This window comes from Nerophis ophidion, linkage group LG01, assembly GCF_033978795.1.
Source record: "Nerophis ophidion isolate RoL-2023_Sa linkage group LG01, RoL_Noph_v1.0, whole genome shotgun sequence".
Taxonomy (NCBI): domain Eukaryota; kingdom Metazoa; phylum Chordata; class Actinopteri; order Syngnathiformes; family Syngnathidae; genus Nerophis; species Nerophis ophidion.
In genome coordinates, this window is record NC_084611.1 from 4,557,967 (window position 1) to 4,575,667 (window position 17,701).

At 39.9% G+C, this 17,701-nt stretch overlaps 2 protein-coding genes across 3 annotated transcripts; both read left to right on the plus strand.

The window, feature by feature from the left end:
• Window positions 1–595: 595 nt before the first annotated feature.
• LOC133549288 (oocyte zinc finger protein XlCOF6-like) lies at window positions 596–7,124 on the plus strand. 2 transcript variants are annotated; one of them, XM_061894542.1, is made up of 2 exons: window positions 596–877; window positions 4,454–7,124. In XM_061894542.1, the coding sequence occupies exons 1-2, from the start codon at window positions 805–807 to the stop codon at window positions 6,529–6,531; spliced, it is 2,151 nt and encodes a 716-aa protein (XP_061750526.1). In that variant the 5' UTR covers window positions 596–804; the 3' UTR covers window positions 6,532–7,124. The 2 variants fall into 2 exon arrangements, with proteins under 2 accessions (XP_061750526.1, XP_061750532.1); XM_061894548.1 differs by having other exon boundaries at window positions 4,457–7,124.
• Window positions 7,125–12,319: 5,195 nt separating this feature from the next.
• Window positions 12,320–15,339, plus strand: LOC133549406 (oocyte zinc finger protein XlCOF6.1-like). Its single transcript, XM_061894787.1, has 2 exons — window positions 12,320–12,605; window positions 12,860–15,339. The coding sequence occupies exons 1-2, from the start codon at window positions 12,497–12,499 to the stop codon at window positions 13,996–13,998; spliced, it is 1,248 nt and encodes a 415-aa protein (XP_061750771.1). The 5' UTR covers window positions 12,320–12,496; the 3' UTR covers window positions 13,999–15,339.
• Window positions 15,340–17,701: the final 2,362 nt, after the last annotated feature.

Genomic DNA, 17,701 nt, shown 5'->3' on the forward strand with positions numbered 1-17,701 from the left:
TGCTGTATAGTGACTGTATTTATATATATATACATATATGTGTCCAAATTTATATATATATATATATATATATATATATATATGCATACATATATGTGTACAAATTTATATATATATATATATATATATATATATATATATATATATATATATGTATATATATATATATATATATATATATATATATATATATATATATATATATATATATATATATATATGCATTCTATTTTGGTTACTTTGAATTTACAACCCCCGGGTGCTGTTTTTTACTGTTTTTGTGTGGTTTCTATACTTATTTTGGTTATTATTTCCCAATTTTATATTTTGACATTGTTTATAGGGTCAGACACAATAAGTGTTCAACTCCAGCCTAAACCCTCTCAGTCCTCAACATTTTCAATTTATGAATACACAACTGTTTGTTTTTGTAAAACTCTTTGTTTTTGTTGACCACTGACCCAATAAATAATAAAACAACGAACTAACTAAATAACTGTTTGTTAATGTTTAAATCTATATATAAAGCTTTATATAAAAAAAAAAAGAACAAGTGGGCGAAAAAATGCAGCGCATGCGCAGTTGCGCACTCAGCTTCAGGCAGCCAAGATGGCGGACTGAGCTGCTGTGGTTTTTATTCGTAGACTAAAAGTATCAAAATGTTGAATGAAACGGTCACAAAACTCCCCGGCAAAAACGACAGTGGATATCTTAAAGATTCACATTCTCTCAAGCCCACGACACGGAAGTTGAGGTTGAAGGTTGAAGACGTGCTCGAAGCTGGAAGACTACTGCTAAGCTAAGATGGCGACGTCACGTCCAAGAGAAGATAAACGACAACCAAGAGAGGAGGAAAAGGTGAACAGTTGTGATAAAGGTGAGCGTGTTGAAGTTTCCAACAATGTTTGTGATTCTGGAGGCCGCTGACCAATGATTTGAGCTCGTCAGTCGTCACGAGTGTGGTCATTGGTTACATTTAGCTCTGCCGCTTTAAAAGCGCCCCCTGGTGGTGTCACGACAAATGTCTTCCCCCCTCTAATGATTGCAGGACACCAATGAGGGTGGAAGGACCTTAAAGCAGCCCACACAGCTGCCTGTTTTAAAAACATTGTAATTGGCTGACTGTCATTGGGAGAGATAAGGAAGTGACGTAGATCGTAGAAAGAAAAGTATTGGGACATGTTCTGAGGGTAGGAAGCTTGGAGCGCTACTGCTTACTGGCGCTGACGAGACGCGGGGCCGCCATCTTGGAGTGGTGATCTGTTCCACTCAGTGCAATTCATTTGGCAGGAGCAGTGAACTGTCCACGCATTTCATTCATCTACGAAAAATAAATACATTGTCAGTCATAATGGGATCCACTGAAAATAATACATTGTCAGTCATAAAGGGATCCACTAAAAATAATACATTGTCAGTCATAAAGGGAGCCACTAAAAATAATACATTGTCGGTCATAAAGGGATCCACTGAAAATAATACATTGTCAGTCATAAAGGGATCCACTGAAAATAATACATTGTCAGTCATAAAGGGATCCACTAAAAATAATACATTGTCAGTCATAAAGGGATCCACTAAAAATAATACATTGTCAGTCATATAGGGATCGACAAAAAAAAAATACATTGTCAGTCATATATGGATCCACTGAAAATAATACATTGTCAGTCATATAGGGATCGACAAAAAAAAAAATACATTGTCAGTCATAAAGGGATCCACTAAAAATAATACATTGTCAGTCATAATGGGATCCACTGAAAATAATACATTGTCAGTCATAAAGGGATCCACTGGAAATAATACATTGTCAGTCATAAAAGGATCCACTGAAGACAATACATTGTCAGTCATATAGGGATCCACAAAAATAATAAAATGTCAGTCATAACGGGATCCACTAAAAATAATACATTGTCAGTCATAAAGGGATCCACTAAAAATAATACATTGTCAGTCATATAGGGATCGACAAAAAAAAATACATTGTCAGTCATATAGGGATCCACTGAAAATAAATCTGGCTTTAGCCATATAGGGATCGACTAAAAAAAAATACATTGTCATTTACCGTGAATTGATTAACGTGGAGCCCGACTTAAACAAGTTGAAAAACTTATTGGGGTGTCACCATTTAGTGGTCAATTGTACGGAATATGTACTGTACTGTGCAATCTACTAATAAAAGTATCAATCAATCAAGTCATATAGGGAGCAACTAAAAATAAATATATTGTCAGCCATATAGGGATAGAGTAAGAATGACTACATTGTCAGCAAAATAGGGACCGACTACAAATAAACACAATATCAGTCATATAGGGATCCACTAAAAATAAATACATTGTCAGTCACATAGGGATCGACTACAAATAATCTGTAACTTGCAACAAAATGTCTTCATACAGTAGCTTGCTCGCAGTCAAATTAGAGTTTCGGATGAAACTAATGTAATATTTCATTTGCAATCTTTTACATCCAAGAATGTAAAATAATAAAACAAATACGAAAGACTTTGCCTCTTGTTTGATTACTCTATGTATTAATAAAACGTAGGAGAGGTAGCAGCCGTCTAGGGTTCGGTTTAGGTTCAGTGACCTAAAGGCGGGTCTTTCCTCCACCGTCTGCGCCGTGCCATTTGTTTGCCGGACTATCAATCAATCAATCAATGTTTCTTTATATAGCCCTAAATCACAAGTGTCTCAAAGGGCTGCCCAAGCCACAGCGACACCCACAGAGCCCACATAAGGGCAAGGAAAAACTCACCCCAGAGGGATGTTGGTGACAATGATTATGAGAAACCTTGGAGAGGACCGAAAGCAATGCATGTCGAGCGGGTCTATATTGCTGTGCTGGGCTCAGGACACATTGTGACAGCAATAGGTGGGAAAATGATCACCGACGTGAATAAATAGGCATCCTCACAAATAACAATATGAATATAAAGCATTAAATCCATTCAAGAAAAAGTGAATTTTGCGTCCTTGCATGGATCTTTTTAAAGGGGAACATTATCAGCAGACCTATGCAAGCGTCAATATATACCTTGATGGTGCAGAACATATTTTTAACCGATTTATGAACTCTAAATGGGTGAATTTTGGCAAATTAAACACCTTTCTGTTTATCGCTCTTTTAGCGATGACGTCAGAACGTGACGTCACCGAGGTAACACACCCGCCATATTAATTTTCACATTACAAACACCGGGTCTCAGCTCTGTTATTTTCCGTTTTTTTGACTATTTTTTGGAACCTTGGAGACATCATGCCTCGTCGGTGTGTTGTCGGAGGGTGTAACAACACTAACAGGGAGGGATTCAAGTTGCACCACTGGCCCCAAGATGCCAAAGTGTCTGCCGCCAGACCCCCATTGAATGTGCCAGAGTGTCTCCACATTTGACCGGCGATGCTAAGGCAGACATGGCACAGAGATGTATGGATAACCTGCAGATGCATTTGCAACCATTAAGTCAACTAAATCAAAAAGGTGAGTTTTGTTGATGTTGTTGACTTACGTGCTAATCAGACATATTTGGTCACGGCATGACTGTCAGCTAATCGATGCTAACATGCTACGCTAATCCATGCTAACATGCTATTTACGCTAGCTGTATGTACATTTGAAACTAGATACCCACATTTAATGCGAAACAAACACTTACCAATCGACGGATTTAAGTTGCTCCAGTGTCACAAGATGCGAAAGTCCTGATCGTTTGGTCCACACATTTTACTGGCGATGCTAACGCAGCTATTCAGCCATGCTATGGCTATGAATAGCGTCAATAGCTATTCGCTCAATAGCTTCAGTTTCTTCTTCAATATTTTCATACTCCAACCATCCGTTTCAATACATGCGTAATCTGTTGAATCGCTTAAGTCGCTGAAATCCGAGTTTGAATCCGAGCTAATGTCGCTATATCTTGCTGTGGTATTCCCATTGTTTGTTTACATTGGCAGCACTGTGTGACGTCACAGGGAAATGGATAGTGGTTTCGAAGATAGCGAAAATAAGGCACTTTAAAGCTTTATTTAGGGATATTCCGGGACCGGTACAATTTTGAAAAAAAACTTCAAAAAATACAACAAGCCACTGGGAACTGATTTTTTATTGTTTCTAACCCTTTTGAAATTGTGATAAAGTTCCCCTTTAACATTGTCAAAATCGAATGTCGCCACAGTATCGACAGCCTGCATGTTCACTTTTGATACATCACAACTTCGCCATAAAAAGGGAAAAATGGCAGGTTTTTGCGCGTAAGCGAGCTTAATACAGGAGGCCTGTGGTCTGTGGGTAGAAAAAGGGGTGGCAAGGCACTAAATGGCGGACTATGAAACACTACACACACATAGAGGAGCACATAGAATGAAGTGTGGAGCAAGTCAAAGGAGAAATTACCACACGGATCGTGTCTGAACTGAAGTGTTTTTATGTTGTTTGTGTCCAGCAGGCGTCCAGCGGCCGATTCGTCATGACAAATGTCCTACTCAGTCGCAGGGTGGGAGCTCCACTCAACAGCCCCTCCACCTTAAAGAGGAAGAGGAGGAACTCTGGATCACTCAGGAGGGAGAGTGTCTTCTAGGACCGGAGGAAGCTGATCTCACTGTTTTCTCTGTGAAGCCTGAAGATGATGAAGAGAAACCACAACCAGACCACCTCTTAGCTCCACTATCTGAGAGTGAGGCGGAAGACGGGGTTGAAGTAACTTTGAGCAGCGATACAGACTGTGAAGGCGACACGAGGACTCACGCTGACAACAAAGACTCTGAATGCTCTGAAAAGAAGACCGGTAAAAAAACGTTTAGCTGCTCGATTTGTGCTAAAAGCTTTGCTAAAAAGGGCAATCGTACTCAACACATGAAAACACACATGGAGAAAAACCCATTCAGTTGTTCAGTTTGTGTTAAAACATTCTTTAAAAAGTCCGATCTGGTAAACCACACGAGAAAGCACACGGGGGAAAAACCTTTCAGTTGCTCAGTTTGCGGCGAAAACTTTTCTTACAGGCGAAGTATGACTCGGCACATGCTGATACACGCCGGAGAAAAACCCTTTAGTTGTTTATTTTGCGGAAAGAGATTCTCTCTAAAATACCCGATGAAACGTCACATGTTAACGCACACGGGCGAAGAACTTTTTGGTTGCTCGGTTTGTGGCCAGAACTTTTTTAACAGACCCAGTTTGACTCAGCACATGCTGAAACACACCGGAGGAAACTCCTTCACTTGCTCAGTTTGCGGCGAGGGATTTACGCAGAAGGAACCCTTGGAAGCACACATGGCCACGCATACGGAAGAGAAACCTTTCCGTTGCTCAGTTTGCAGCGCAAGTTTCCCTCACAGACAAAGTTTGACTCGTCACATGCTGAAACACACCGGAGAAAACCCCTTCAGTTGCTCAATTTGCGGTATCACCTTTACTGAAAAGGAAACCATGGTAACGCACATGGCAACACACACAGAAGAAAGGGCTTTTCGTTGCTCAGTCTGTGATGAAAGCTTTGCTTACAGACAAAGTTTGACTCGTCACATGCTGAAACATACCGGAGAAAACCCCTTCAGTTGCTCAATTTGTGGTATCACCTTCACTCAAAAGGAAACTATGGAAACGCACGCGGCAACGCACACAGAAGAAAAACCTTTTCGTTGCTCCGTTTGCGGCGCGAGCTTTCTCTACAGACAAAGTCTGACTCGACACATGCTGAAACACACCGGGGAAAACCCCTTCAGTTGTTTAGTTTGTGGTATCACCTTCACCCAAAAAGAAACCATGTTAACGCACATGGCAACGCATACGGAAGAAAAAGCTTTTCATTGCTCAGATTGTGGCGAAAGCTTTGCTTACAGACAAAGTTTGACTCGACACATGCTTAAACACACCGGAGAAAAACCCTTTAGTTGCTCAGTATGCGGTAAGAGTTTCTCTGTGAAATACACTATGATAAAACACGAGAGAACGCACTCAAAAGAAAAGCACTTTAGTTGCTCAGTCTGTAGTAACATATTTACTGAGAAGGAAGCCATGGTAACGCATATGCAAACGCACACAGACGAGAATCCTTTTTCTTGCTCAGTTTGTGGCGAACGATTCGCTCGGAAGGAAGACATGGTAGCACACAAGCGCATGCACACAGCAGAAAAACCCTTTCGTTGCTCAGTTTGCGGCAAAAGATTTACTTTGGAGGCAAATATGGTCACGCACGCGGGAACGCACAAAGAAGAAAAACTCTTTAGTTGCTCAGTGTGCGGCGAAAGCTTCTACCACAGACGGAATTTCACTCGACACATGATCAAGCACACCGGAGAAAAACCTTTCGGCTGTTTAGTTTGCGGTAAGAGATTCACTATCAAAAACTCCATGGAAAGACACGTCAGAAAGCACAATGGGAAGAAACCCTTGAGTTGCTCAGTTTGTGGTAAAGGATACTTTGACAAGAGAGCTATTTTTGCACACATGAAAACACACAACATTGACATTTTAGACGCCCAATTGGGGGTCAAAGTTATACTCGGAAGAAAAGAATGACACACAACTTAAAATAAATATATGTATTCACAGATTGTCAAATTATAGAAGTGTAATATCAAATCTGCCGCGTGTATGATACCAGATTCCCTTATTAGTTACAGCAACTGAACACCGAATTGAAGAAATAAATCAACCGCCAAATAGCGGCCCACACAACTTTTTAATTGGTTGAGAACAACATAGATGGTGTTTTCCTCACTTTCCTTTTTTTTGTCCTCCATCAATGTTCATAAAAGTGTGTTTGTGTTGTGACAATGTTGTGTAATATTGTTGTACATGCGCACAAAGTGTAAGTTACAACATATCCTTTACGTTCAACAACACTTACACTTGTTGTAAACCTTTTTTTACAAGACAAACAAAAATGAAGTAGACAACGACTGTGGTGTCCTCTTTTTGGACAGAACATTTTTATTTAGTTGATGTGTTGTTTTAATTATTTTAAGGACTCAATTGAGAAATTACATAAACTTAATTGGCATAATAGCAGACATGAGCACAGATTTAGCACAACTGGAAAATGTGATGTACAATTGACATAATAATATGTGCTGTAATAAATAACGTAATAAAATTGTGCTACAACCTCATGCTGTATTTTTTTTTTTTTCAAATATCAAATGTACTTTTAAAAACGTTGGACTTCTGCACTCTTACGTAATGAGGAGCTGAATCTATGAGATTTTCTTGTAATACAATATGTTTCCTATAATGATCAGAAGGAGTGTTAGCGCCCCTCTACCTCAAAAAACTAATCACCCCCAAATCCTCCAGCTCTGGACAGGCTAACCTCCTCCAACCTTCGAGGACAAAGCTACGAAAAATGGGAGACCGGGCTTTCTGCTCCGCCGCTCCCAGTCTGGGGAACGCTCTCCCTGATCACCTGAGGGCACCACAGACGGATGCTTTTAAAAAAAGGCTTCAAAACCCTTCTTTTTAAAAAAGCCTATTTTTTAATATATGCATACTAGTTCTAGCTATTAGGCTGTTCTAGATTTTATTTTATTTATTTTTATTATTATTTTTAATACACTGTAGCACTTTAAAGTTGTTTGCTGAATGTAAAGTGCTTTTTACAAATAAAATCTATTATTAGCACTTGTAATGCTGACCATATATGGGCATGGATGAATATGTGCTGACGCAATATGACACCAATTATGTTTTTGTGTGTTTGTTTGGTTTCCACTTTACTCTTTCAAGCAACTTCAAATGTAAGCCTTTTATTAAAAAAAAATATTTGCCCACTGAAAAACACAAATATTGTAACTACATTTAAAAAATGGAAGCAACTTTTATCCATCAACATCGATCCTCTGAGGTATTTACTAATAATAGTTTTATTTACTTAAAGAAATGGGTGTCATGAATTTAAACTAATGGAACTTATATTCAACTAATATGTTATAACGTTCAAAATAGACATAAGTGCATCCGGAAATTATTCCCGACCCTTCACATTTTCCACATTTTGTTACGTAACACAATCAGCATCAGAATCAGAAGATCTTCATTAATCCCCAAGGGGAAATTAACATTTTAAGCACAATCCTATTCAAGAGCAGACAAACATTACAGGGAGACAGAACAGGATCAAACATTACAGGGATACAGAACAGGATCAAACATTACAGGGAGACAGAACGGGATCAAACATTACACGGAGACAGAACAGGATCAAACATTACAGGGAGACAAACCACGATCAAACATTACAGGGAGACAGAACAGGATCAAACATTACACGGTGACAGAACAGGATCAAACATTACAGGGAGACGGAAAGGGATCCAACATTACAGGGAGACAGAACGGGATCAAATATTACAGGGAGACAGAACAGGATCAAACATAACAGGGAGACAGAACAGGATCAAACATTACAGGGAGACAAAACAGGATCAAACATTACAGGGAGAAAAAACAGGATCAAACATTACAAGGGAGACAGAATAGGATCAAACATTACAGGGAGACAGAACAGGATCAAACATTACAGGGAGACAGAACAGGATCAAACATTACAGGGAGACAGAATAGGATCAAACATTACAGGGAGACAGAACAGGATCAAACATTACAGGGAGACAGAACATGATCAAACATTACAGGGAGACAGAACAGGATCAAACATTACAGGGAGACAGAACAGGATCAAACATTACAGGGAGACAGAACAAGATCAAACATTACAGGGAGACAGAACAAGATCAAACATTACAGGGAGACAGAACATGATCAAACATTACAGGGAGACAGAACAGGATCAAACATTACAGGGAGAAAAAACAGGATCAAACATTACAGGGAGACAGAACAAGATCAAACATTACAGGGAGACAGAACAGGATCAAACATTACAGGGAGACAGAACATGATCAAACATTACAGGGAGACAGAACGGGATCAAACAATACAGGGAGACAAAACAGGATCAAACATTACAGGGAGACAGAACAGGATCAAACATTTCAGGGAGACAGAACGGGATCAAACATTACAGGGAGACAGAACAGGATCAAACATTACAGGGAGACAGAACAGGATCAAGCATTACAGGGAGACAGAACAGGATCAAACATTTCAGGGAGACAGAACAGGATCAAACATTACAGGGAGACAGAACAGGATCAAACATTATAGGGAGACAGAACAGGATCCAATATTACAGGGAGACAGAACAGGATCAAACATTTCAGGGAGACAGAACAGGATCCAACATTACAGGGAGACAGAGCAGGATCAAACATTACAGGGAGACAGAACATGATCAAACATTTCAGGGAGACAGAACATGATCACACATTACAGGGAGACAGAGCAGGATCAAACTTTACAGGGAGACAGAACAGGATCAAACATTACAGGGAGACAGAACAGGATCAAACATCACAGGGAGACAGAACAGGATCAAGCATTACAGGGAGACAGAACAGGATCAAACATTACAGGGAGACAGAACAGGATCAAATATTACAGGGAGACAGAACGGGATAAAACATTACAGGGAGACAGAACATGATCAAACATTTCAGGGAGACAGAACATGATCAAACATTACAGGGAGACAAAACAGGATCAAACATTTCAGGGAGACAGAACAGGATCAAACATTACAGGGAGACAGAACAGGATCAAACATTACAGGGAGACAGAACCGGATCAAACATTACAGGGAGACAGAACAGGATCAAACATTACAGGGAGACAAAACAGGATCAAACATTATAGGGAGACAGAACAGGATCAAACATTACAGGGAGACAGAACAGGATCAAACATTACAGGGAGACAGAACATGATCAGACATTACAGGGAGACAGAACAGGATCAAACATTACAGGGAGAAAAAACAGGATCAAACATTACAGGGAGACAGAATAGGATCAAATATTACAGGGAGACAAAACAGGATCAAACATTACAGGGAGACAAAACAAGATCAAACATTACAGAGAGACAGAACAGGATCAAACATTACAGGGAGACGGAACATGATCAAACATTACAGGGAGACAGAACAGGATCAAACATTACAGGGAGACAGAACAGGATCAAACATTACAGGGAGACAGAACGGGATCAAACATTACACGGAGACAGAACAGGATCAAACATTACAGGGAGACAAACCACGATCAAACATTACAGGGAGACAGAACAGGATCAAACATTACACGGTGACAGAACAGGATCAAACATTACAGGGAGACAGAAAGGGATCCAACATTACAGGGAGACAGAACGGGATCAAATATTACAGGGAGACAGAACAGGATCAAACATAACAGGGAGACAGAACAGGATCAAACATTACAGGGAGACAAAACAGGATCAAACATTACAGGGAGAAAAAACAGGATCAAACATTACAAGGGAGACAGAATAGGATCAAATATTACAGGGAGACAAAACAGGATCAAACATTACAGGGAGACAAAACAGGATCAAACATTTCAGGGAGACAGAAAAGGATCAAACATTACAGGGAGACAGAACAGGATCAAACATTACTTGGAGACAGAACAGGATCAAACATTACAGGGAGACAGAACAGGATCAAGCATTACAGAGAGACAGAACAGGATCAAACATTACAGGGAGACAGAACAGGATCAAACATTACAGGGTGACAGAACAAGATCAAACATTACAGGGAGACAGAACAGGATCAAACATTACAGGGAGACAGAACAGGATCAAACATTACAGGGAGACAGAACAGGATCAAACATTACAGGGAGACAGAACAAGATCAAACATTACAGGGAGACGGAACGGGATCAAATATTACAGGGAGATAAAACGGGATCAAACATTACAGGGAGACAAAACAGGATCAAACATTACAGGGAGACAAAACAGGATCAAACATTTCAGGGAGACAGAACAGGATCAAACATTATAGGGAGACACATTATAGGGAGACAGAACAAGATCAAACATTACAGGGAGACAGAACAGGATCAAACATTACAGGGAGACAGAACAGGATCAAACATTACAGGGAGACAGAACAGGATCAAACATTACAGGGTGACAGAACAAGATCAAACATTACAGGGAGACAGAACAGGATCAAACATTACAGGGAGACAGAACAGGATCAAACATTACAGGGAGACAGAACAAGATCAAACATTACAGGGAGACAGAACAAGATCAAACATTACAGGGAGACAGAACCGGATCAAACATTACAGGGAGACAGAACAGCATCAAATATTACAGGGAGACAGAACGGGATCAAACATTACAGGGAGACAAAACAGGATCAAACAATACAGGGAGACAGAACAGGATCGCTGACGGGTCTGCCAACTTCCGGCGCCCCTTACAAAAAAGGTGAGAAAACGCTGGGGGGAGTGAGAAAAAAAATATTCCGTCTAAGCCTGGGCCCCTGCAGAGGGGGTCCAGACTGAGGCCAAGGGGAAAAAACCCTGATAGCCATAGCACACATAAACATGTATGTAAGAGGGAAACATCAAAGAACACAAAGGAACGTTGAAGACATAAACAAGTTGAAAAACGTATTGGGGTGTTACCATTTAGTGGTCAACTGTACGGAACATGTACTGTACTGTGCAATCTACTAATAAAAGTTTCAATCAATCAATTAAAAAAAACAACTAAAAGAGCCGAGCTGATGTAACCAGACATGTCGACATACAGCTGCAAAAGTAAAACAACAACAAAACAATAATAATAAAAATGTGTTATTATAAGCCAATTGCTTAAAACACACAAACTAACGCCAAAAAAACAACATCAATCAAATATTGTTTAATTTAAAATACAAAAATTATTTTGGTTTTGTGTGTGTTTAAAAATGGAAATGACTAGCTTTTAAAAAATATTTGCTTTTTGTATTTTTATATTTAAAAAAATGAAATCCCTTGTAAGCACAAACAGAAGAAAGACCACAGAATGTTTTTTATTTTAGACAAGGGCCGACGGATTTTTGTTTTCCATTTTCCGAACCGGAAGTAGTAATTTGAAGCCGTCTGATGTGTGCGTAGAGCTTTCTGTAGATGTACGTCTTCGCTGTGCCATGTCTTTGACTATTTCTGTGTAGTTTTCCCAAATATATTTAAGCCACGCACAAGGCTACCGTAGTTCCTATCCCCGCTTTTACTTTGAAAATTAAAATACTTCCGGTGTCCGTAATTGTTCCCGTTTCTTTTCACTGGGGGATATAAATATGTTGTATGAAATATAAAATCTAAATCAAACAGTTTTTTTTTTTTTTTTTTTGTAAAACTCTAATCACTCAGGAAGAAAAAGTTGCGCAAACGCCGTATTTGCAACGCGCATGCGCGTATTGACGACCCAAGATGGCAGACTCGCCTAATGTCGCTTTGCCGGAGAAGTTTTAAAAATAATCACAGCGAATATAGCAACAAATACCCCAAATAATCGTATTTTTAAGCCTAAATTAAGTTATCTGAAGTGAAGATAGAAGATGGACGACTACTGCTATGCTAAGATGGCGACGTCATGTCAAAGAGAAAGTGAAAGAGAATCTTCCTGCAAATCACCAACGGTGATAAAGATAAACAACGCAGATAAAGGTGAGCGAGTTGATTGTTTTGTTTTTTTAAACTATTTCAAGTCTGAAAACGGTGTTGATGAGTAATTAGCCGACTTGGTTGAAGAATGTAAACAAAGAGCCGGCATGATTGTTAGCTTGAAGGAGGAAGTGGAGTTCCATCCATCTCCTTGGGTTTAGTTTGGTGGGCGGGCATGGACAGAGTCCTTAGACTTAGACTTCCTTCCTTTACAGGATCGTGTCTTAACTCAAGTGTGTTTGTGTTGTGTCCCGCAGAGGACCAGCAGCCGATTGGTTATCCAGAAGAACTTACTCCCCAGCCACAGGTAGGGGGCTCCACTTTGAAGCAGGAGGATCCACAGCCACCCCACATTAAAGAAAAAGAGGAGGAGGAGGAACTCTGGATCACTCAGGAGGCGGATCTCACCAAGTTGCCACTGACGATTGTCTCCGTGAAGACTGAAGACGATGAAGAGAAACCAGAACCACAGAACCTCTTAGCTCCACTATCCGATTGTGAGACTGAAGATGGGCTTGAGGAGCCTTTCAGCAGCGATACAGACTGTGAAGGCGATACGAGGACTCACGCTGACAACGAACAGTCTGAATGCTCTGAAAAGAAGAGTTGTAAAAAAGGTTTGAGCTGCTCAGTTTGTGCTAAAGTCTTCACACACAAGGGCAATTTCACTCAACACATGAGAACACACACAGGAGAAAAACCATTCATTTGTTCAGTTTGTGGTAAAAGCTTTTCTCTAAAGAGACCTTTGGATGACCACATGAGAACACATGCAGGAGAAAAAACTTTTTCCTGCTCACTTTGTGGTAAAAGCTTCTTTACCCGATCAGGTTTGACAGGACACACCAGGAAACACACTAGAGAAAAAACATTGAGTTGCCATGTTTGTGGTAAAAGATTCCTTTACAACGCAGACATGTTAAGACACATAAGAACACACACCGGCGAAAAACCGTTCAGGTGTTCAGTTTGTGGTAAGAGCTATACTAAGAGCAACATTTTGTCTGATCACATGAGAACGCACACGGGAGAAAAACCCTTTAGTTGCTCGGTTTGTAAGGAAAGTTTTGTTTCCAGGAAACATTTGAATTTTCACGTAGCGAAACACACCGGAGAAAAACCCTTCGGTTGTTCAGTTTGCCCGACCAGATTCACCCAGAAGATAGATTTAGTACGACACTTGAGAATACACACGGGACACAAACCATTCAGTTGCTCAGTTTGCGGCAACAGGTTCACTCAGAAACCAGCTATGTTAAGACATCGGAAAACGCACACGGAAGAAAAACCTTTTTGTTGCTCAGTGTGCGGTCAGAGATACACTCGTAAAGACAACATGGCAAAACACATGAAAATGCATACCACAGACATAAACCCTGTTGTTGTTTCTCAATGAGGATTATAGCTTAGGCAAAGTTTGATACATGCTGTAAAAAACTGGAAAAAACAAATCTCCTGGTTTAACAAGTTAGCAAATTATGCAGACACAAGTTCACACAGAGGAGAAAAACCTATTAAAGGCCTACTGAAATGAGATGTTCTTATTTAAACAGTGATTGCAGGTCCATTCTATGTGTCATACTTGATCATTTCTCGATATTGCCATATTTTTGCTGAAAGGATTTAGTAGAGAACATCGACGATAAATTTTGCAACTTTTGGTCGCTAATAAAAAAGCCTTGCCTGTACCGGAAGTAGCAGACGATGTGCGCGTGACGTCACGGGTTGTGGAGCTCCTCACATCCGCACATTGTTTACAATCATGGCCACCAGCAGCGAGAGCGATTCGAACCGAGAAAGGGACGATTTCCCCATTAATTTGAGCGAGGATGAAAGATTTGTGGATGAGGAAAGTGAGAGTGAAGGACTAGAGAAAAAAATACACAATTTTAAAAAAAGGACAAGAGGGCAGCGAGGCGAGGGAGCGATTCAGATAGGGAAGATGCTGTGAGAGGCGCCGTGGCAGCTGTGGGGGTGGCAGGACCACTCGGCCAGGCCCGACCGCAACAAGGGATAGAGCCATACCGCTTTGAACCCGGCGCTGACGGTGACGGTCAGGAGGACGCATATTGATGCTGGAGTAGCACACGACATAGATCGCCTTCAGAATACAGAATGGTAAAATGTTTTTTTATTAATACACATAATACACTGTACTTTGTGTGTGTGGTCCAATCCAACCGCGTTCGCTTGACCGCTCCGTTCCATAGTAAAGCTTCACCGTCCTCTTTTGGGAATGTAAACGAAGAAACACCGGCTTTTTTTGTGTTGCTAAAGGCGGCCGCAATACATTGCTTCCCACCTACAGCTTTCTTCTTTGACGTCTCCATTATTCATAGAACAAATTGCAAAATATTCAGCAACACAGATGTCCATCATACTGGGGAATTATGCGATGAAAAGAGATGACTTATAGCGGTGAACGGTGCTGGAATGAAATGTCTCTACAATGCGTGACGTCACGTTTAACCCTTGTATTATGTTGGGAAAAAATGACATTGATTATGTTGTGGGTCGTTTTGACCCATACTGTGTAAATGCACTCAAAATGCAAGAAAACAGGTTAAACCAATAACAATTTTATTTTAGGTTATATAAACATTTAGAAAAGTGACATACAATACATTTTTTATTCCAATTGTATTATGTTAAGGGTCAATTTGACCCATTTCAGTTTTTGTGTTGATCAAAGTACTGGTTATCCTTTCTTTTTCTTGCTGAAATCTGGTGACTTTTCCTCATCTAGGGTCATGAACTGGTGTGTAAATCTGGACACTTTGTTGTGTAGTGGAATGTTTGTGCAGAGTTTGTACAAAAAGATGATGTTGCGAGTCATTTTGACCCAGGCGCTTTAATGTGGGTAAATAGCTGTTCAGATCCAAAAATAAACATGTCTCCTTGATGTACTTTTTACGTTGATGTACAATTGTTTGTATTTTGATTGTGTCTGAGACCAAGAGCCAGGTGTGTGAAGAGAGGGAACATTCTCACACTTGTCCTTGTCTCCTCAGATGTCAGCCTTCTGGAGCTCATTTTTGGTGAGTTTGTCAAAGAGATGACATGAGAACAGTGACAAGGACAAGTGTGAGAAAGTTCCCTCTCTTCACACACCTGGCTCTGGGTCTCAGGGACAATCAAAATACAAACAATTGCACATCAAAGTAAAAAGTACATCAAAGAGACTTGTTTATTTTGGCTATTTACTCACATTAAAGCGTATGGGTCCAAATGACCCGCAACATCATCTTTGTATACAAACTCTGCAAGACATTCCACTACACAACAAAGTGTCCAGATTTTACACACCAGTTCATGACCCTAGATGAGGAAAAGTCACCAAATTTCAGCAAGAAAAAGAAAGGATAACCAGTACTTTGATAAACACAAAAACTGAAATGGGTCAAATTGACACTCAACATAATAGAAGGGTTAAGCATGATACTTCCGGAGCTCATTTTTGGTGGGTTTGTCAAAGAGATGACATGAGAACAGTGACAAGGACAAGTTTGAGAAAGTTCCCTCTCTTCACACACCTGGCTCTGGGTCTCAGAGGCAATCAAAATACAAACAATTGTACATCAAAGTAAAAAGTACATCAAAGAGACTTGTTTATTTTGGCTATTTACCCACATTAAAGTGTCTGGGTCAAAATGACCCGCAACATCATCTTTGTATACAAACTCTGCAAGACATTCCACTACTCTACAAAGTGTCCAGATTTTACACACCAGTTCATGACCCTAGATGAGGAAAAGTCACCAAATTTCAGCAAGAAAAAGAAAGGATAACCAGTACTTTCATCAACACAAAAACTGAAATGGGTCAAATTGACCCTCAACATAATAGAAGGGTTAAGTATGATACTTCCGCGCGAAATTTAAAATTGCAATTTAGTAAACTAAAGCAGCCATATTGGCATGTGTTGCAATGTTAATATTTCATCATTGATATATAAACTATCAGACTGCGTGGTCGCTAGTAGTGGCTTTCAGTAGGCCTTTAAATGTGTGAAAGGCGTTATTTGTGTTATCAACGTCAGCCAGCACACATGCGGACTTAAAACAGTGTCACACACTTTGTTGTGAGTACGATACCTGATGATCGAATGAGTTAGTGATGTCAAGAACAGCAGCTTTGGTCCTTTGAGACACTTGTGAATAAGGACATTTGTTGTAAAACAGCAGTGTTTTTTTAAATTAATGTCTTCAATTTTAATTCAATTAAAAGACAATTTTTTTTTATCATGGCGTTGGTATCACTTTGCCATCCAGGTGATGTATGGGCCGCCCCCTCCTCACAATCATGGTCCACATAACATTTTTTGTTGTAAAACGAGAGTTTCAGGTGTGCAGCAAAAGGCTTGTTGTAGAAAGTTAGATGAAGTGAAGTGAATTATATTTATATAGCGCTTTTCTCTAGTGACTCAAAGCGCTTTACGTAGTGAAACCCAATATCTAAGTTCCATTTAAACCAGTGTGGGTGGCACTGGGAGCAGGTGGGTAAAGTGTCTTGCCCCAGGACACAACGGCAGTGACTAGGATGGCGAAAGCGGGAATCGAACCTGTGTCCATACAGTTGGTGAATCTAAGTCCGTGAGTACCACTGGATTTGTTGCTTTATGTACATTTTGTGGGGTGACAATCCAATTTGTAAATGCTTGTACGAGTTGTAAACTGTGCTAATGCTAATTTTTCATTAGCCTGTCAATAGGATTGTCCATTGAATGTTAGCATTAGGCTAGTAGCATAAAAGTCAACTTTTATCTTTTATGATTGTATTGCTTTTTTTTTTTAATTGTGACATTCCGTTGTGTCGATTTGAGGTGATTCCTACATGTATGAACGCTCTGTGAGTATTTAATGTACTTTCCTTTGTATGCTTAGTTTTACTGTAACTATGTAAGACTATCAATAAAAAATGTTTTGAAGTATATTCATCCCTAATTTGAAGGACTGGTTAACGATCTCCCAAACTAAATTCCAACATCCAAGAAGGGCAGAGTTATATGTATCAACTAGAAAAGCTCTCTGTCAGTCAGGGCCTACCTTTTATTGATAGAAAAGTCCTAAATCCAGATGGTGATCTGGATCACCGCCTAA